Consider the following 22070-nt stretch of genomic DNA (forward strand, 5'->3'; position numbering starts at 1 on the left):
TAAATAACGCGTCATATCCGGTACTTATGCGGAAGTTGTGTGCGTTGTTCCGGCAAATCAGAAGATCCTTCAGCATACTTGCCTTGCTTACAGTAAAGCTATTGCAGCTATGAGCAGAAGTTCATGTAAACAATAATTCATTTTCTCCCTGGCTCAACAGTTTAATGGCCACCCCGGAGTACATGCAGCCGTGTTTTGCGCAGGACCTCCAACAATCCGCGATAAACCAACCAACTTGCGCTGAAAATACAAAGGAAGGTGAAAGCGTTGCGACTGGCCGGAATGGTGACAGCCTTGATTCTCAAACCTAAGATACCACAAAAAAAGAGAGAGTATCAGCTACGTAGACCTGTACTGCTGGGGTCAGATATAAACCTTCATCTGTCATGGTAATATTTTTTAAACAATCACGTGGCGTGTCCGTGTAGCAGTGTAGGTTATTTGTGTGCCTTTTTTACTTGTTTCATAAGATTTGTCTTAACAGATGGGTGGGGGTGGGCAGAAATCATTGTGCATCACAATGATGACATGCATTTACTATTGTGCACCAAACTGAAAACACATTGCTGTCAAGTTGTTTTGGGAAATGTTTGGGATCATTAGTAAACAGTGAAAGAAAGCTGAAATTTGGGATGCACCTATAGTTTTTTTTGTCTAGTATGTATATGGTTTTCAAAAGTCGACCAACAAAATGCTTGGTGCACTCAGGCTGAAATGTTTGGGGCAGGCAATAAATTGCAAAATCGCAGACACCGGAGCACACTTATGTCACCAGTATGCTATGAAAAATAATTCCTTACCTGGAATTGTATTACTGTAAATAAATTTGCATCAAGAGCATCTATTGGAACTAATGCTGAGTCTCTTTTATAGATGAATGCGGGCAGAGGTGGTACCGTTACCTGGCGGCCACAGCCATGGAAAGATGTTGATAGAGAGGCTGGAGAACCTCTCTCAGATAGTGACTCTGAGGAGGAGGATTTTCCAGATGATTACTCCACTCCCTTAGGGGAGTATGTAACTCAGGGTGAGTCTACTGTAAATACTTCACTTGTAGACCCTTTAAGTGCCTACGTCACGACTACATCACGCGCTAGCTGGAGGCAAAACAAAAGGAAAACTGAAAGCGGCCAGTACAAATGTGTCTGCAAATGCAATTTTGTTGTGTTAGTACAGGCTCCAATTTGAAATTTTATCACACACCTGCTACCAGTGCCAGGCAAAGAACAAACAAAAAAAACGTAGATAGGACTGGACAGAAACAATCATCAAAAATACTCACTTTGCAGCGCATCAGTTATATCATCTACATGCCCATTCAGCACATAGTAATGGGCATCTAATGATTTATAGCCTCTCAATTTATCTTTACTTAACTGGAGGTAATCCTGTCACATTGTCCATCCATTGAGTGAGTGTGTACGTCTCAGGCAGTCTAATTAACGTGTTTTGGAACCAAACTCTTCAGCTGTTAACATTAGTTAATGCACCATTAACTAACTTGAACAATTGTAACGACATAAACAAATACTAATAAATGATGAAAAACAATATTGCTTATTGTTACTTCATGCATTAACAATGTAGTAAATTTAAAGGAGGGGCTAGAACAATGTTGTTTCAAACATTGAAGTCTCAATTTTATAATAAGCTTTGCTTATTAATAATATTTTTAACATTTACCACCATCCCTATTTAAGGGAAACAAATATTCACTCAAAAATAAAGTATTTATAATTAAGAGCGATCGAAATTAAATCACAACCTCGAACTTCGAATTAAAAGTGGAATGAATGTTTTACATCATACATGTATAATAAAGGGCAAATAAATTGTCAAGAGTTAAGAGAGTGATTTTTTTAATTTTTTTAATTCAAAATGTAATACATGTGTGAAAAGCCTTGTGCACGCAAAGTGAAACTGAGATGACAGGATTAGCATAATTAGTAAAATTACTTTAATCTAACTGATCAACACAAATACAAAGCGCCACAATAGAACTGATTGCTTAGCATATATTTCTACATATTTTTGATCAACGAACACACAGGATAAAATGTAAGTTGTTATGGATAGCATTTAAGCTTGTTCTAAAATTATGACAAAATCTAAATGAATAAAAATGATCTCTCCAATTTAATTTTGCCTAAATAATGATTCAGTCATTTTCATACTTTACAGATACACGTTATTTATCTACTAATATATTATTGAAAATGCCCTTTATTAATATGCATTGCCTTCTGTATTACATTCCTTTTGTACATTTACAGGTGCACAAATACTAGCAAACTTTAATTTCATTAAGACAACACTGTGTGTTCTGTATTTACAGAGGCTCTGTAAATTTGCACTTAAGTCTAAACGATGTTCTTCAATGTTTGTTGTAAAAATATATATATTTAGCTGTATAATATAATATATAGCTTGTGTAAATCTTTTTCTTAGAAGGGGAAAGACATGTAGCCTACCCTGCGGTGCACCTCGTTGTTCTGGATTTAAATCATTATTTAATTTATGAATAAAAAGACGATAAAACCGCATATTAACCGGAAATTTCTTCGCTGCGAAAGTCCTGGTTTAAAGGGATTAATGATGTGTGATGCATCAGTGAATATAACTAGGTATGATACTTGCATGCCTTGCCCATTAAAAGAAAGTGTCCTGATGTAGTTTGATGAGGCTTCAGTTGATCTTGATTAAAAGTTGTATTGATGAAAGAGAAAACCAGATTGACGATCTTTGGTAAATGGAAAGACAAGGCACAAAACTTAGAGGTACGCTGAAGACTTCTAGTTTAGAATTCTCATTCTGATGAAATTCCCCAAAAGATTCCAAAGATTCAAACATATGACTATAAGAAAGGGTGACCCGAAGAAACTGCCAGGGTTTGTTCTTAGGCAGTTCTCTTCAAACTGTAAAGATGTCACACCCTAAAGAGGTGTCTGACCCAATCAGATGTTGTACTTTTTAGAGGGAAAGTTAACTCTCTTTGTCTTCCAACATGCTGTGTTGCATATGGAATTGCATATTACTGTTTAGGAAATCAGAAGTGCAACTCAAATATACCAAACATGTTCTACATATGATTTTGATTCAGTGAGCAATACTAAAACATTATTTTAAGCTAGTTTGATATATAACATTAAACACCAAGAACATCATACATGACAGGGTACCCGCGGAGTCTTAAAAATCTTGAAAAAGTATTGAATTTAATTTTCCCATATTAAGGCCTTAAAAGGTATTGAATTTCACCTCAAAGTCTTGAATTTTTCACGGAGGTCTTAATTTTTCAAATTATCAATAGATTTATATGCTGTTAATTCAGACACAAAACTCACGTGCACGAAAACCACACGGGAGCGATAGATACGAGCGCAGAACACTATCCATGTTTGGAAAAGCATCTTAGCAAGCGCGCAGAACACTGTTTGCGCGCGGGAAAGCATTCTCGCGTGTTCACAGAACACTAATCGTGCGCAGAAAAACATCCTCCCGAGAGCACACCTCTGTTCAAAGCGCACAAACACAGTCACGCGAGCAAAGTAAAAAGTTAAGTAAAAAGGCTGGGATGATAAAGTAAAGGCTGGGATGAGCGCTCGCTCGACTCTCTCTATGCGCTCGCAGCTGCACAACATGCACTTGCTCGATCAAGTTGACTTTGGGACTGTGGGGCAGGACAATGACTGGTGTCCTCGCACCTGTGATCGGTTTTTTGATTTAATCAGTGACACAAACAATCTTCTGTTCCACAATGTCTCTAGTAAATCTAGGTAGAGAAGACACGTTTTAATATGATCATTATGTCGAGAAGGTAATTTATATGTTAAGCAATAGTCTTGTGTGATCCATGCAATAATAAGCTGCAAACAATGAGCAAATTTGAACGCTATTATATATTTTGTTTAATGTTTAATTAGATAATATCATCTTGCAATATATACTATAGGCTACATATTTACATTGTCACACTAAGTAAGCTTTAGAAAACTTTAGTATGATCCTGTATAAAGATTAACAGAAATATATCTATATATGAGCTTGTGTCCAGTTTTTTGTCTGGTGCAGTGAACAGATCTCTTGTCTTTTTAGGGTCAAAATAGCATTACATTTTAATTTGTTGTTGTGTTTGAGGTTTCTTTTGTTTCATTTCCCATAATATGGTTAATTTTGTTTGTCAGTATTGTTCTGATTCAGAGCATTACTGATGAGTGGTATTAGATGTTATTATCTTAACTATATTAAACAGCAAAAAAAATGTATACCTTAAAGTTGGTGTTATTGTTTGGTTTGCAGCTTATTTCATGGATCAAACAAGTCTATTGTTTTAACATAAATTACCTTATCTGACATAATGGTCATATTAAAACGTGGCGGGCTGCAAAAGATAAAGAGGAGGGCCGCATGTGGCCCCTGGCCCTCCAGTTGTCCATCCCTGATTTAGGGATTTTCAAATATACAATAAATTTATAAATGTACTTTTAAATCTATTAAATCTATTTGATTGTTGGTTTTGATTGTTGGGTTAAGATAAGGGTTGGGCCGTTTGGGCCTTGGACTCAGCCTTTGAGGCATGTTGTCATGAATGTTCAAACAATTGTAAATAGTAATTATTTGAGGTATATTACGTTATTTAAAATTATTTATTCTACCCAAATGGGTGCGATGTAGGTATTGCATTTCATTTGAAGTGGTATTAAAAAGGTCTTAAAAAGCCTTGAATTTAGGTTTGACAATCCTGGGGGTACCCTGCATGAGAAGATTAGGAATATTTGATTAAGACATTTCTATACATTTATAAGTGAATACATATAATGAATGGAAGAGAGAGTGAATATCCTTACATTGCAAAAGGGTTGTAAACCAGTCTTATCTTGATGCTCTGACATGGGTTGCTATGGTCACCAGAGGCCTGATTCTGCATCTGAGTGTTAAAGGGATGCAGAAAATGACAATTTCACTGGCAAGTAATTTTTGAATTTATATGGGCTGTTAAAGTATTGTTTATAATGTTTGCGTAATGGCTTATATAAAAAAGCGGAAAAAACAGACAACATTGGCAACTACGTCAGCAGCATGCGTCGTAGTCTGCTCATGAACATGCACTGAATGACTTAGAGGAGAACAAATTAAGTTTTCTTTGCACACAAAAGTGTTCATGTTACTTTGTAATATTAATATTCAACTACTGCTGGAATATAAGCCGTTTTGGCAATGTCTTTCATTCTTTTCTGGGGAAAAAATGGGTGTGTGACAAGACACGTGACGAGAAGAGAACCAAGATTTTTTCACTTTTTAAGAAATCCTCAATGATAAAATAAATTAATAATAAAAGAAATCACATTATTTTGAAATGTTTGAACTAGTCTAAGACTGTGCCTAACAATTATCTTGCTAATTGATAATGAAGTTTTTTTTGGTAATAAAAATAGACCCAAATGAGCAATGACCTTTAAAATTACATAATAATAACGTTGCAATAATAAATGGTTCAAATAAACTATCACAACAAACACATTACAGTAATATGTAAGTAGCCTTTGTAATTAAAACCAGCATTATGTATTATAACAAATGCCTGCAGGGGGCGCCAAAGGACCCACTTATATTATTTTATGCACACTTTTAGCCAAACAACGTTTAAATCAATTTAAAAATCTTTAATATTTGTCCAATTCTTTACAATGGAAATGATACAAGAACTGTTATTCTTGAGCAAGAACATGCAAACATTAAATCATGTAAACTCGGAGTGAGGGTTTAATCTGCTGAGACTTCACATCTGACACTGATCAACAATCACGCGTCTCAGACGAGATGAATATTATTGGAATCCCAAACAAAAAAGCACACCCAGTAAAATACAGAATATAATGCATGCACATTGCACTGGAAAAAGTTTAGCCAGAAAGTTTATGCTGATATCAGGAGCCAATGGCCGTTTCTCAAACAGAAAGCTGCATCATCCGGAGGCTGCATATGTCATCAAGCCTGGTTTATTTCAGTTAACTGAGCATTACATTTACAAGTCATAAGCATATTACAACAATTTAGCATGAACTAAATATAACAGTGAACTTTAGAATTGTTAATATTCTGTAATAAGAAGTCTTTATGAAGTATGCAGTCTACAAATGCGACCTCCAAGGATGCAGCCTTTTTGTTTCAGAAACGGACAGCATTACACCTCCACAAGAAATCTCGTTGCACCCCTAGAAAGAATTGTGACACAAACTGAAGTCAACAGGACAGACAAAAGCCTCCCAGTTTTCATCAAAAATATCTAAAAAAAAAAATTGGAGCACTTGGTGGTTTAGAAGATGCAATTTATGATAAAATTGTCATTTTGGGGTGAACTATCGCTTTAAAGCAGTTCGGGGTAGTTTAGTATCTAGCTTACTTGTTGGGTGATGGTCTTGTTGTTATATTTATAAAATAGTTAGTTTTATATGAAAATATATTTTATTTTAATACGACCAAAATGTGATGCATGCTTTTACAAATCTCACTCCTCTAATCTCTCTTTACTGTCATGTCCCTTTTAATATCTCAAACAGGATTAAAGCAGCTATTTGATGCTCGGCAGTTGTGTGATGTCACTCTTTTGGTAGAGGGAAAGAAGTTCATGTGTCACCGGTGGGTCTTCTGTTTTCACTATTCAATGCCATCCAATTTTAATATTCTTCATCAATGTTTTATATGTGACCCCTGCCAGTGAAAACCCAGCTAAAGTTGTTTTTTGTGATTTACTGTTTTTTACTTGAAGGATTAGTCCATTTTCTTAATAAAAATCCAGATAGTTTACTCACCACCATGTCATCCAAAATATTGATGTCTTTTCTTTGTTCAGTCGAGAGGAAATTATGTTTTTTGAGGAAAACATTCCAGGATTTTTCTCATTTTAATGGACTTTAATGGACCTCAACACTTAACTGTTTTAATGCAGTTTAAAATAGCAGTTTCAAAGGACTCTAAATGATCTCAAACGAGGCTTAAGGGTCTTATCTAGCGAAATGATTGTCATTTTTGACAAGAAAAATAAAAAATATGCACTTTTAAACCACAAGTTCATCAATATTTTGGATGACATGGTAGTGAGTAAATTATCTGGATTTTTTTTAAGAAAACAAACTAATCGTTTAAAATCCTTCTACATAATGTAAAGAACATTCTGTGAGAATTTTACCTTCATATCTTTGACTGAGTAAGGTCATGTCAATGATTGAAATCAATGTCAATCTAATCTAATCTCAACCTTAGATTATAAGACTTAAGCCTGGCTTTCACAGACACTTGTACAAAAGTATGATGATATACATATAAAACTATACTTCTTTTTTTCTTTCAGAGTTCTTTTAGCAGCAGTCAGTCCGTATTTCCGTGCAATGTTTACCAGCCCTCTTGTGGAGTCTCGTCTCACTGAGATCCGTCTGGAAGAGGTGACGCCCTTTATTATGGAGACAGTCATTCAGTTTGTTTATACAGGGGAAGCAGGTCTTAGTCTCGACACAGCAGAGGATTTGTTTGTAGCGGCCAATCGTCTTCAAGTGATGCCCTTGCAGGATCTTTGTTCGAGGTAATATTTAGGTCAGACTTATTGTGATTATGATACTGTGTAAAGCCTGTCACACTTATAACTTCGTTTCCCATTTCATTAGATTCCTCGTTAAACACCTTTCTGTCGAGAATTGCCTGGGTATGTACTCTCTGGCTCGTTCTCACCATGACCAGCTTCTTCTTCGGGCTTCGTTGAGACTGGTGGGCCAACATTTCCCCCGAGCGTCCCGACAGCGGGACTTCCTCCTGTTGGACCCGGGAACTCTCGGCAGCTTGTTGGAGTCGGATCGATTAGGCGTGGAGACCGAGACGGAGGTTTATGCCGCAGCAAGACGTTGGGCGGAGTACAAACCCGATGATCGTTTTGTTCACATGCCAAATTTGTTACGCCATTTACGCCCTGGACTTCTGACCCCGGAAGAATGTCGGCGGATGAACCAAGAACTCGGACCTCGGGCCAGTACGGAAGTGATGAAAGGGCCGCTGAGGCCAAGAGAAGGCATGTTCGAGAAGAAAATAGTTTGTGTGGATCTAAGGCCAAGAGAGAGCGAGTCTTTACAGGAGCGGGACTTTACGGTGGATTGCTTCGACCCGCCTACCGGGAAGTGGAAGAAGCTGGCATCCCTAGGCTCGCTGCTTTGCCCTGGATGCACTGCAGTTGATGGTAGACTCTTTGTGGCGGGTGGCATACTGAGGAGCGGGCAAGTGTCGGCTTCATTACACGAGTACGATGTGGTGCTGAACCGCTGGATTGCACGGCCGTTGCTGGCTGAACCGCGTGCTATGTTGGGATTGCTCGGCTGCGAAGGTTACTTATATGCTTTGGGTGGCTGTAACCGAACGAAATTTCTAGACACATGCGAAAGATTTGACCTTAACGCACTGACCTGGGAAACAGGACCTCGTTTGCCGTTGCCATTGCGTTCGTTTGCTTGCGCCGCTCTCCGCTGTCGCCTTTACCTGCTTGGAGGTACCACGCTGGATCACAGTAGGGCTGTGGTGCATGCTGGCGTGCTTATATACCACACCGTTGCAAAGACCTGGTGCCGTGTTACCCTAGACTCTGGCGCCACCTGCCTGGCTGGAGGAGTAGCGGTACGTGGAGGTGTTTGTGCTGTTGGTGGTTACCTGCGTGATGCCGCTATGTTCATGGATGGCAACTTCACCAACACCGAACCATTAGACGCTACAGGACGTGTGCTGTTCTTCCGAGAAGGAAGGGTATCGGGACTAGAGCGGGAGCTGATAGTCGGAGCAGACCGTGGAGGGGGTGGTAGCGCTCCTACCCAGGTAGTTTTTCCAGGCCTCCCAAGACGCATTGCTGCTGCAGGTGTGGCAAGGTGGAAGCACAGGATATACGTATTGGGTGGTGAAAACGGATCAAGGTTTTATGACAGCATATACTGCTGGAAGCCTGGCTGGCGTAGCTGGGTCCAGAGACGGGAGAAATTGCCGGTAGACACGGGCGGAGTTAGCCAGTTTGGATGCACTACCCTAAAGTTCCCCAAAAAACACATTTTTACACGGCTTCGGGCTGCTCAGCAGAAACGGAATAAGGCCGAAAAAAGGCAGACCAGGTCATGCAGACTCCTGCGCATTCAGGAGGGCGATTTTTGAAGTGACAAACTGGAATTTTTCTTATGCGCCTACTTTTCTGAAATTGGAACTTTTTTTCTTGGTTGATATCTTGATGATTTTGTTAACAGAAAATATACATAACGCTTGCATCATAATAAAGATCTTCTAAAAAGGTTTAAAAGGGGAAAAGGTCAAAAAGTTTTACTTATTTGATTTGCTTCGTGTTATGCCTGTGAGGCTGAACGTTTACTTTGGTCACCATAGGAAATTTTTGTTAGGTTTGCTTTGCAATGTAGATGTACTGCCAAAATACCATATTAACTACAGTTACTACTGTAAAATCATGCTTAAGTATTATGTGACCTGTCTGTAAAATCCAGGCTAAAGTTGCATAATTTAATAATGAGATTAGGAGCGTCAAAGTTCGATTTCACTCATCGATTTCAATCTGAGTAGATATCAAGGTTATTTTTCACATAATGTCCTTTACATTATGTAGGATGATTTTATTTATGTACAAAACAGTAAAACACTGAAACGACTTTAGTTGGGTTTTCACAGACTGGGTCACATCTGACATCTCATGAAATGATTGGATAATCTACATTTAAAGGTGCACTATGCAGTATTTTCAGTTACTGTATTTAAACACAATATCCAAACTTGGCCCCTCCTCCTGGACAAATTAAATGGGCCATTTTCATTGCTGTCCTGCACTCGTGCTAAACACCCACTGCCCAAAAGTTGCCTCCCAGAAACCTCTGAGTAGCCCAAACAATAAAAAACCAGGCTGAGGACAGTGTTTTTTACAACCCCAAAACAGAAAAAGTTGGGACACTGTAGAAATTGTGAGTAAAAAAGGAATGGAATAATTTACAAATCTCATAAACTTATATTTTATTCACAGTAGAATATAGATAACATATCAAATGTTGAAAGTAAGATATTTTGAAATGTCATGCCAAATGTTGGCACATTTTGCATTTCATGAGAGCTACACATTTCAAAAAAAGTTGGGACAGGTAGCAATAAGAGGCCAGAAAAGTTAAATGTGCATATAAAGGAACAGCTGGAGGAGGACCAATGTTTAGGAATGGGAATGTTGACCTATTCTTGTCTAATACAGACTTCTAGTTGCTCAACTGTCTTAGGTCTTCTTTGTCGCATCTTTCGCTTTATGATGCACCAAATCTTTTCTTTGGGTGAAAGATCTGGACTGCAGGCTGGCCATTTCAGTACTCAGATCCTTCTTCTATGCAGTCTTGATGTTGTAATTGATGCACTATGTGGTCTGGCATTGTCATGTTGGAAAATGCAAGGTCTTCCCTGAAAGAGACGACGTCTGAATGGGATCATATGTATCTAGAACTTGGATAAACCTTTCAGCATTGATGGTATCTTTCCAGATGTGTAAGCTGCCCATGCCACACGCACTCATGCAACCCCAAACCATCAGAGATGCAGGCTTCTGAAAAGAGCGCTAATAACAACTTGGGTTGTCATTGTCCTCTTTAGTCCGGATGAAATGGCATCCCAGTTTTTCAAAAAGAACTTCAAATTTTGATTCGTTGGACCACAGAACAGTTTTCCACTTTGCCAAAGTCCATTTTAAATGAGCCTTGCCCAGGGAAAACACCTGTGGTTCTGGGTCATGCTTAGATATGGCTTCTTTTTTGACCTACAGAGTTTTAGCTGGCAACAGCGAATGACACGGTGGATTGTGTTCACTGACAATGTGTTCTGGAAGTATTCCAGAGCCCATGTTGTGATTTCCATTACAGTAGCATTCCTGTATGTGATGCAGTGCCATCTAAGAGCCCGAAGATCACAGGCATCCGGTATGGTTTTCCGGTCTTGACCCTTACGCACAGAGATTGTTCCAGATTCTCTGAATCTTTGGATGATGATAACTTCAATCTCATTGCAATTTTTCTCTGAGAAACTCAGAAAACTATTTTTTCGCTGCAGCATTGGGGGAATTGGTGATTCTCTGCCCATCTTGACCTCTGAGAGACACTGCCAATCTGAGAGGCTTTTTTATACCCAATCATGTTGCCAATTGACCTAATAAGTTGCAAATTGGTCTTTCAACTGTTCCTTATATGTACATTTAACTTTTCCGGCCTCTTATTGCTACCTGTCCCAACTTTTTTTGGAATGTGTAGCTCTCATGAAATCCAAAATGAGCCAATATTTGGCATGACATTTCAAAATATCTTCCTTTCAACATTTGATATGTTATCTATATTCTACTGTGAATAAAATATAAGTTTATGAGATTTGTAAATTATTCCATTCCTTTTTTACTCACAATTTCTACAGTGTCCCAACTTTTTCTGTTTTGGGGTTGTACATACAAACACCACCAGATGCTTCTAGGATAAAGTAATGATTAAAAATCCTGCATAGTCCATCTTTAAACGCTGAAAGATCTCATCTGAAATGCTTTCTATTCCTGTTAACAAGATGAAACTCACATACAGATACTATAACTCAATCCACCTGGTGGATGATGAAATCTCTGTCATACAAATTTTAAAAAAAAAAACTAGCGAAAAAAGTAACCATTAACATTAGCAGTAATACGCCGCTGCATTCCTGCGATGTGTTGTGTGCTTGCATTTTGTAATGTCCATTGTTGGACATTTCTAAATCTGTGATTATGGGATGTTATTGAAATGTAATTCCTGCAATAAAGTTTCTGACCAGCTGCAGGCGAAGATGAAGTGGAATAATGTCTGTATATCTGTAGTGGTTTAATGTCATTACCGAGTATATCTCATCTGACAAATAGGATTAAAACCAGATGACTTTTATTGTTTAATCTCTGTTTAATGTGCTCTTATTTCATACAGTCGTACAGTATAGTTACTTTCTCAAAGACAAAAGGACCTGTAATTTCATCTGATGTCAGACAGTCTTTTTTAACAGTATGAAATTGTCAAATACTAAAAGCTACTTGAATGGAAAATGACCTGTGTTCTGGTTTGAAGTTACAATAAATTGAACGCAAGGATGGATGTTTTGCTTTTTGTAGCCGTGTTTTGTTGCATTAAAAACAGTAAATTAGTGATGCTTTCAGATTCCAAAGTGCAGGATTATTAACCAGATCTCAGTGACACAATTGACCTCTATTGACTCATGCATTCATGAGCTGACCACCCATGAAACAGTTAACCACCATATTTGTTTCTATTTTTTCCTTTTTTGGCAATAGTTGATATAAATTATTTCCTAATCAGGTCAGAATTGTAAAAAGTACTTTTTCAAGTGCATACAAGATATAACATGCAGAAGAAACAAGTTGCATTATAATGAAAAAAATGATTCATTGAATTTAATCAATTTTTTTAAGGTAAGTGGTTGCAATCAATTTATTTAAGCTACATTTAAACAAAAAAGATTAGTAACGTAAAATGAAATATAAAACTTTTGTTTAAATGTAGCTTAAATAAATTGATTGCAACCACTTACCTTAAAAAAATTGATTAAATTCAATGAATCATTTTTTTCAGTGTAGATCATTTTATTATATGACAAGTATTTCATATACATTAAAGTACAATATTAATAGTGGATTTTATTAATAACATTTATTGAATGGTGATTAAATAATACATTGTTTTGCTGTCTATTCTGATCTTTAATTGTATGATCTGTGAAATGTCAAAATATGTAGCCCAGCTGTCACGGGGGTGGTACCCTTTCGAAAAGTACAGCTTTGCACCTAAAGAGTTCATAGTAGCTCAGAGGTACATATTGGTACCCAAGAGAGCCTAATAGTACACTGTAGAAAATGCAGCATGAGGTAAAAACAGCTTGGTTATGAAAGTCAATTCAACCTGCTATTTTACGTTTTGTTATATATACATATATACATCACAAATAGTCCCTTGCCATTTAAAGTTACTAAGGGAACTATTTTGGCTGCTGCGTAATATCATTGTGCCTTCTGCACCCATATTACAGCTGCAAAGTCCTTGATTATTACGCCAGAATGAGAGTATAGTTCCTAGCCACATCAGCCTAGAAAATCTCAACTTTTAATTTTCTGTTGGTCTTAATACATGATGTAACAGAAGAGTTTAATATAGGAAAGTTTTATTAAGTTTTAAATAGGAAAAATATTTTTATAGCTATTTTTTTAGCGTGATGCTAATGGTTAATCCAGTGGTTCTCAAACTTTTTCAGCGTGCGGCCCCCCTTGTGTACGGTGCATTCTTTCGCGGCTCCCCTAAAGAAAATTTATGACAAAGCAGTTCTAAAATGTAGTATTTTAATTAAACAAAACATATTAAATTATACCTAGTAGTGCTGTTGGTTAGTTGGCTTATTATTTTTTTAGGTTTAATTACACAGAATTCACGATAAATTAATGTATTTTATAAAATGTCATAAAACTGGGGCCCCCCTGGCACCATCTTGCGGCCCCCAGTTTGAGAACCACTGGTCTAATCAGATTCAATGGATTATGCTAAGCTATGCTAAAAGAAGTAGCGCCAGACCCGGAGATCATCTGAATGGATTCCAAAACGGTAAAACTCAAATATTTAACTCTAAGGGAGCTGGAAAATGAGTATATATATTTTTTTTAAAGTGGAATGTCCCTTTAAGTTGAAGTAACATAAAAATGTGTTGATTTGATATCATCTTTAAAGTGTACCTTAAAGATACACTCTCAGAAATGAAGGTACAAAAGCTGTCACTGGGACAGTACCCTTTCAAAAAGGTACACATTTGTACCCAAAGAGTGCATATTAGTACTTCAAAGATACATATTTGTACCTAAATGGTACATTTTAGGACCTTTTTAAAGGGTACTGCCCCAGTGACAGCTTTTGTACCTTTATTTTTTGACACATGTAAGTGTTTCAAATGTATATACAAACGTATACATATCTGTACCTAATGGTACATATTAAGATCTTTTAAAAGGGCACTGCCCCAGTGACAGCTGGGGTACATATTTTGACAATTTTTGTAACAGTGCAATATACGCCAAATTCTTATATCTTCATGTTCGCTTGATTTAAGGAAATTTGCCAAAGACGAGTGTTTGATTTTTTTATTAACAGTTAATGCTCAAACTGTTTAAGTATTTATTGAAAGGCTTGTTAATTATTATTGTTAGTTATTTACCTTCATCAGCCTTTTTGTCAAGTGGGCAAAGATCATGGATTTTAAACCAAAACCCCTGTATGAAGAAAATAGCTTCAGTTACATCGCATTAATGAAATCGGCATTGATTGGGTCTGCATTAAAAAATGGAGAACGCTACAGAGACACATGCCACCATTAACAATCCTGCTGACATCAGTGTGATCATCTGCTATTTTGTGGTGGTTATTGCAGTGGGAATTTGGGTTAGTGAAAACTTTATATGTAATTTTGTATTTCGCTATATTGTGGTTTAATGAATAGGATTTTGTGTCCATATCTTAGTCTACGTTTAGGACAAATCGTGGTACGGTGGGGGGATACTTTCTTGCAGGTCGGACAATGATGTGGTGGCCTGTAAGTATTCACTTTTATTTTTTTATTTTAATTAGCACACCCTGGTCTGGTCCTATCGGCTCCTACTTAAAAACAAAATACTGCAAAAACATCTACTGATTTTATAGTTTTTTCAGCATTTGTATTTATTTTGTTCGCACTGCGTACACAGGTGGGAACGTCTCTTTTTGCGAGCAACATTGGCAGTGGCCATTTTGTTGGTCTTGCTGGTACAGCAGCAGCTAGTGGAATAGCCGTCGGTGGTTTTGAATGGAATGTAAGCAGGACGTTCTTCACACATAGAAATCCTATATTCTATACTTTTTCATACCCGACCCTGTCTGTGAAATCCAGGCTAAACTTACATGAGATTTGAAGCAACAAAGTTTCACTAGTTGACTTCAATCTTTGAAATGACCTTACTCAGTCAATATTAAAGATATCAATGTTATATTTTAATTTTATGTATTATAAAACAATTACTTGTGCCTGGTTTTGACAGATTGGGTCACATTTGTTGTTGCGATTTTGATTCCAGTCATTAATATTTGTGATTATTTGCAGGCGTTATTTATCGTTTTGTTGTTGGGATGGGTGTTCGTCCCTGTTTATTTAACAGCAGGGGTATGTTTATTTTATATTTAACTGTGATGTTCATTTCAAAAGTTAATTGAATGGTGTTTGTAAAGCAGATTATTTTACATCATTTTTTCATCTCTTTTATTTTTCTGAAAGGTGATTACAATGCCACAGTACCTCAAAAAAAGATTTGGAGGGAGTAGAATAAGTTTGTACCTCTCTGTAATTTCACTTTTCCTGTACATCTTTACAAAGATTTCCGTAAGTATTAATATATACAGATGACATAAATCATATTACAGAAGAAAGGGTGGTGATATAAATGTTCTGCGTATCTTCTCTTTAATGAACGTAGGTGGATATGTTTTCAGGAGCAGTTTTTATACAACAGGCTCTTGGGTGGAATATCTATGTTGCCGTCATTGCCTTGCTCTGCATAACAGCACTCTATACTGTAACAGGTAAAAAATATATATCTAAAGAGGAACTACACCCACGATCAAACCCACTAGTTCAAGTTGTCTTAAAATGTTTAATAAAACCCGTTCTTGGCTTAGGACAACTTTGATTAACTTTTTTGATTGACTTCAAATGCTGACTATCATTTGTTTACAATGGTTTTCTATGCAGGCTTATTAAAACAGCAAACACTGTAAAATTCCTTGTTGCACTTAAATTTTTAAGTTTAATCAACTTAAAATTGCAATTAATTTAAACTTTCTTAACTCATTCCCTATCAGCCTTTTGTAAAAACGTTGCCTGCCAGCATTTATTTTTTGTGATTTTCAAAATGCCTTCCAGTGGAATTTTCTTCTATAAATATATAAACATACAAATATATGAAAGAACAGAACCATTTCATCCTATCTTTTTCATTTCATCTATTTTCTGTTTATAAACTCTTAAATATGGGTAGGTTTTTTCGAAAAACCAAATTTTGAGCAAAAAGCTAAAAGAATACAATTTTTGTAACGATTATCAAAACATTCACAGAGTTTAAAATTTATTTAATTCGTTTTTGCTTCAGTTTTTTTAACTGAATTAGAGCGCCATCAAGTGAATAATAGCGGAATTACAGATTACCGTAAAAACTCATCAGGAAAGCGTCATTGGCAGAGAAATGTTTTCTCTTAATTGACAAGATTGCTCGTTGCTATAAATGCTATAAAATAAAGTTGAAATATTTTATGCTAATACAACTTAATTTTTATAATTTATAGCAACTCCTTACAAGTGAAGAATGTTTGAAAGAATTGTAAGTTTAAGTTGATTAAACTTACAAATTTAAGTGCAACAAGGAATTTTTTTTCAAGTGTATGATTTGGATTAGTGACCATATTAATAATTCATTATATACAAATACTGTGACAAAATTTGTGACAACTCTGCATCTTAGTTTCTTAAGGTCTGCAAAATGATAATCTTTGACCTGTAATGTCTCTGTAGGAGGGTTGGCAGCGCTCATGTATACAGATACTGTCCAGACCTTTGTTATCATTGCTGGAGCATTTGTCCTCATGGGATTCTGTAAGTGTTTCTTACTTGAAATGTCAAAATATGTGATTATGTGAAGTTCAGTTCAGATGCAAAACCCTCTATGGGCGCACTCATATCATACGTAACCCAACCAAACCTTCCCGAGCGTGATTGTCCCCCCTCCCTACTACCCCAGAAGCACGCATTCACACTGTACTTTGACCGATCCGAGCCTAGCATATTCTTTCGTGTTTTTCGTCACGTTTTAAAGAAAACAAGTAAAGCTCTATGTCAACACTGGAACCCATGATGCGTTTTTTATGCTGAGTTGTTTGGTGCGCAATGATGACACACACCCCTCAAATCATCAATCAAATTGCTTAGTTGATCTGTCACGTGTGCAACTCAGACATTCATGTATCCCTGCTAGGCACATGAGAAGGTTTTTACGAAAGCAGATGAAGGTGAGTGGTTGCACAATTGACGTCTCTCTTTTTGAGCGGCGTTCTGGCACAAGCTCCGAGTGAACCGCGCCCAAGCACACCTCTACCAGCCGACCAGGGTGCGATTAACCAAAACTTTGCAACAACGTTCATCCAATTTTATCTTCCGTGTACTTTTAGGACTTCTAGGACATGGTGTTTAACAGATTCTGTCACAGACCAGAATTTCTGAATGGCCTGAGGCCGAGGATTAAGCGGATCTGAAAAGAAAAAAGTATTTGATAAACGTATAGCACGTCCAAAGAGCAATATAATTGTCCCATTTTTGACAGTGGTGGCCTTTAGTGGTATTTGCATCTGAGCTCTTCATATCATATAGCTTAAGCCACATGGCAAAAATGTAGTAGTAAAAATCTTTCAAAAAAAATGTGTCACATATTTAAGTATTTAGTTAATGTAATAAATTAGGAAAATGGCACAAAACAATTAGCATGTTTAATTTGTCACCTGGCTCCAGAAATAAGATAATGTTTTTGTTTTTCCTCTTTGTTTACAGCCTTCTATGAAGTTGGAGGTTACAATGCTTTACTAGAGAAGTATAGCTTAGCGTTACCAACTCAGACCGCAAACCTCTCTGAACATTGTTATACTCCACGTGAGGATGCCTTTCATCTGCTTAGGGATCCCACGACTGGGGATCTGCCATGGCCTGGTGTGGTATTTGGCATTGCGATTATTGGTAGCTGGTACTGGTGTTCTGATCAGGTGAACTGAGACTTATAAAGATTGTGAGTATAACCATCACAATTTTTGCTTAACTTTTCACATTAAACCTTTTGTTGTGTAGGTAATTGTACAACGCTGTCTGGCTGCCCGCAGTCTGACTCACGTAAAGGCTGGATGTATATTGTGTGGGTACCTGAAACTGCTCCCTATGTTTCTCATGGTGTTTCCAGGCATGATCAGCAGAGTGCTTTACCCTGGTATGTATTTAAATAGTTTATACATCTATACATAGTGAGTTTTACTTTCTAATCTTTAAAAATGTATTCAATTTGACAGATGAGGTGGGGTGTGTGGTACCAGAGATCTGTGAGAAAGTGTGTGGTACAAAGGTTGGTTGTTCCAACATTGCCTACCCCAAACTTGTGGTTTCTGTTATGCCATCAGGTAAATAACAAACATATACATCTATGCATTAAAAAAAAAACACTTTTCTTCTAAGCGACAAAGTATACATTTTATCCGTATGTGTGTTCCCTGGGGATCAATCCTTTGATCTTTGTGCCAGTAACACAATGCTATACCCATTGAGCTAAAGTATATTTTTATAGTACATTCATATGACATCATCACCTTTACAAATTCATCTAAATAAGATTAAGAGTAAGCCGATCGGCTCGTAAGGCAAGTTTAACGCTTCTTTCTTCTCCACGCTGATCTAATCCATAACTAACCAGGTCTCAGAGGTTTGATGCTGGCTGTAATGTTAGCCGCTCTCATGAGTTCCCTAGCATCTATCTTCAACAGCAGCAGCACCTTATTTACCATGGACATTTGGACTCGGATCCGACCTCAAGCTAAAGATCAAGAACTTATGGTTGTTGGAAGGTTTGTTCAAACTGATGTTTCATTTCCAATTGTCTGTAAAAAAGTAACTGTAAATACTTTTCATAAACGCACTGTGTCAGGTCAAACTGTTTATTAAAGTGTGAAAAATTGCAGTTACAAAATAAGGATGGAAATTTAACTAAACGGTAAAAAAAATCCGTAGAAATTACAATGATATTGCAGCTGGGTTGCCGGTAATTTACCGTAGATTTACATTTATGTTATTTACTGGCAAGAGTTTGTTCAAAGTTAAATACATTTTTAATATTAACAAGTCTTTATCTTTACAGAATAAAACTATACAATAACAGCCTCATGCAAAGCATTCTGGGAACCAGAAATCATCATCAACCTTTTTCTGTTTTTTGCTTCAGATTTTGTTTCCCAGAATGTTTTGCTTGATGCTGTTTTTTTAGTTTTACTCTGTAAAGACAAAGACTTGTAAATGTTTAATGTTCATTTAACTTTGAACAAAATTTTGCCAGTAAAAAACATAAATTTAAATCTACGGTAAATTACCGGCAACCCAGCTGCAATTTCTACAGATTTTTTTTACAGTGTATTCTGGTTTAAATTACAGTCACTTTAATACAATAATGATTAATTTAGTCTGTAAACAGCCCCTAAAAGTTTTATGTAATTTAAAGTGCTCAGTCTTGGTTGTATTAATGTTTTGAACACACTGATTGATTTCTTTAACAGGGTCTGGATACTCTGCATTGTCGGCATTAGCATTTGCTGGATCCCAGTTGTCCAGGCAGCCCAGAGCGGTCAACTGTTTGACTATATTCAGTCAGTGACTAGTTACTTAGCTCCACCTATCGCAGCAGTCTTCTTCCTTGCCATTTTTGTAAAGAGGGTCAATGAGTCAGTAAGTCATTATCTGCTTTGTACATATTCATTCTTTTTTGAAAAGGCATACTTTAGACAAATATCAAAATTACCCAATGATTTACTCACCTACAAGCAATCTGTGATACATATATACATCATTTTTCAGCCGAAGACATTTGGAGTTATTTTAGGAAATGTCCTTGCTCCACTAAGCTTTATAATGGTAGAAAACAGGGATAAACTTCTGACTTTAAACCCCCCAAAAAGTGCATTCATCCTTCACAGTAGTAATCCACACAGCTCCAATGGGTTAATAAATGTCTTCTGTGGATAATCGATGCAATTTTGTATTTTATAAAATATCCTTTATAAAAGTTTAAACTTTATAAACTGTAATAACTAGCTTCCGGTAACGGAGCCATATTTGACTGACTCGATTTACAAGAGTTTTAGCATAGTAATGGAAGGTAGTTATTATAGTTTAAAATATGTGTATTTTTCTACAATATCACACCGATTACCCACAGAAGACCTTTATTAACCCATTAGATCTGAGTAGATTACTTCTGTAAAGGATGAATGCACTTTTTTGGGCTTTAAAGTAAGAAGTTGTTCCCTGATCCCTGTTTTCTTCCATTATAAGCTTGGAAATGCAAAGACATTTACTAAAATAACTCCTAATGTGATGTCTGAATGATGATGGACATATATATCTTGAATTGCTTAAGGGTAAGTAAATCATGGGGTAATTTTTGATATTTGGCTGGAGGATCGCTTAAACAACCATTTTTACAAAAAAATTAATCCTCACTTTCCATTTTCTTAGGGGGCTTTCTGGGGCCTGATGGGAGGACTGGCTATGGGTCTGTGCCGCATGGTTCCCGAGTTTGCATTTGGTTCTGGAACTTGTCTGAAACCAACCAACTGCCCAAAAATCATATGTGGAGTCCATTACCTTTATTTTGCTATTTTGCTCTTCTTCTGCACTGCTATTCTGGTGCTAATAATAAGCTTCTTCAGTCCACCTATAGAAGACAAACATGTAAGTTCTTTGAAAACACATTAAGAAGCTTTCACTTCATCAATTACATTCACCTTATTCTCTCTGTGAAGCTTCATCGGCTCGTGTTTAGCTTACGGCACTCTAAAGAAGAAAGAATCGATCTTGACAGGGAAGAGCAAGAACGGGGAAGAAATGCTCGAAGAGCAGCAGATGTTAAGATAAAGGCCATAACCGACGAAGAACAAAGTAAGACTTCGCATTTGTACACATAAGTTGTATTTCAGGTGTGGTGGTTATTTTTCTCAATTTTCAAACAAAATAATCACTGATATTTATTTGTATGCTCTCTGTCATAGTTGAACCCGGTGAGCGTTCTGTAATGAGGAAGATTATTGGCTGGTTTTGTGGCATAAATGACACTCAAGCTCCAGAACCCACAGAAGAGGAAGTGACTGAAGCATCAAAACAATTGCCTGACATAACTGAGGCTCCACTGTGGAAGAATTTGGTCAATGCTAATGCCCTTATAATGATGACGGTAGCGGTTTATTGTTGGGGTTTCTATGCCTAAGAGCATTAGAAATTCATGCTGTATAAAATCCTTGGAAACTCACTTAAATTTTCATATCTTATAGAATCAGTTAATAAAATCCAATGTCCCTAATATTGTTGACACTGTTTAAAGGAATTAAAGTCTGTGTAAAGTCAATTCTTTTTATCATCATTCCAATTTAGATGGGTAGTTAATAACACCTTTTTTTTGTGGTGTGACAAACTGAGTGAGAACTCATTATCAGACTTTAACCGTTTTTTTTTGGATACACTTGCAGACCAAATCCATACTGATGAATTTCATGCACAATGCATATAAGTAAAACAATCACATATACATATTCCTTATGGTTCCTTAACCTCCTAAGACCAGAGGTTTGGTTTGTCTTTTTATTTCAGATTTCTTCCTATTTTGGGGTTAGGAAGAACTAATAAATAAAATAACCAAATTGTGTAAAACAGGTTCCAGTTACACAGAATTAAGTATTATGATGCAAACAACAAAAAAATGTGTCTTTGGAGGTTAAAGGAACTTTGACATCCACAGAAACTTGCTGTTTCCCAGACAGGGTTTATTCTAATTCAAACAAAAACGCATGTTTGAGGTGCCTTAATTTAAAAACACCTTGCATTGACAGATCTTAACATATCAGTGCTGTTGTTTTGTCTTAAGATGCACACCAGTAATGTTTTTTTGTAAGGTTTGCTTGTAAAAACTCCTTAAATGTCCTAATAACTATGGCCTAGTCCTGGATTAATCTAACCCTGTCCGGGAAACTGCCCTAAAGGGTTCTAACAGGCCTAACGTTTTTACAGACTATAAAAAGGTAAGCAAGGTTCTTTGGGGAGCAAAAAAAAAATGGTTCTCCTATAATGGCATTAATGAGTGCATTTACATGCACAAAATAAGCAGATTTCTATCAGCTAATTTTTGATAAATA

At 36.7% G+C, this 22070-nt stretch overlaps 2 protein-coding genes across 2 annotated transcripts; both read left to right on the plus strand.

Annotated features, from left to right (window-relative positions):
* Positions 1-19: 19 nt before the first annotated feature.
* LOC135771316 (kelch repeat and BTB domain-containing protein 8) lies at positions 20-9980 on the plus strand. Its single transcript, XM_065281515.2, has 5 exons — positions 20-389; positions 874-1027; positions 6561-6639; positions 7352-7579; positions 7662-9980. Exons 1-5 carry the CDS (start codon positions 387-389, stop codon positions 9175-9177), a joined length of 1980 nt encoding a protein of 659 aa, XP_065137587.1. The 5' UTR covers positions 20-386; the 3' UTR covers positions 9178-9980.
* A 4307-nt stretch (positions 9981-14287) lies between these two features.
* Positions 14288-21148, plus strand: slc5a2 (solute carrier family 5 member 2). Its single transcript, XM_065281516.2, has 15 exons — positions 14288-14501; positions 14581-14652; positions 14804-14908; positions 15196-15255; positions 15367-15471; positions 15566-15671; positions 16657-16737; positions 17686-17894; positions 17977-18112; positions 18192-18299; positions 18590-18740; positions 19443-19611; positions 20401-20616; positions 20688-20823; positions 20934-21148. The coding sequence occupies exons 1-15, from the start codon at positions 14403-14405 to the stop codon at positions 21146-21148; spliced, it is 1968 nt and encodes a 655-aa protein (XP_065137588.1). The 5' UTR covers positions 14288-14402.
* The last annotated feature ends 922 nt before the right edge of the window (positions 21149-22070 follow it).

Source organism: Paramisgurnus dabryanus, chromosome 8 (genome assembly GCF_030506205.2).
Source record: "Paramisgurnus dabryanus chromosome 8, PD_genome_1.1, whole genome shotgun sequence".
NCBI lineage: Eukaryota > Metazoa > Chordata > Actinopteri > Cypriniformes > Cobitidae > Paramisgurnus > Paramisgurnus dabryanus.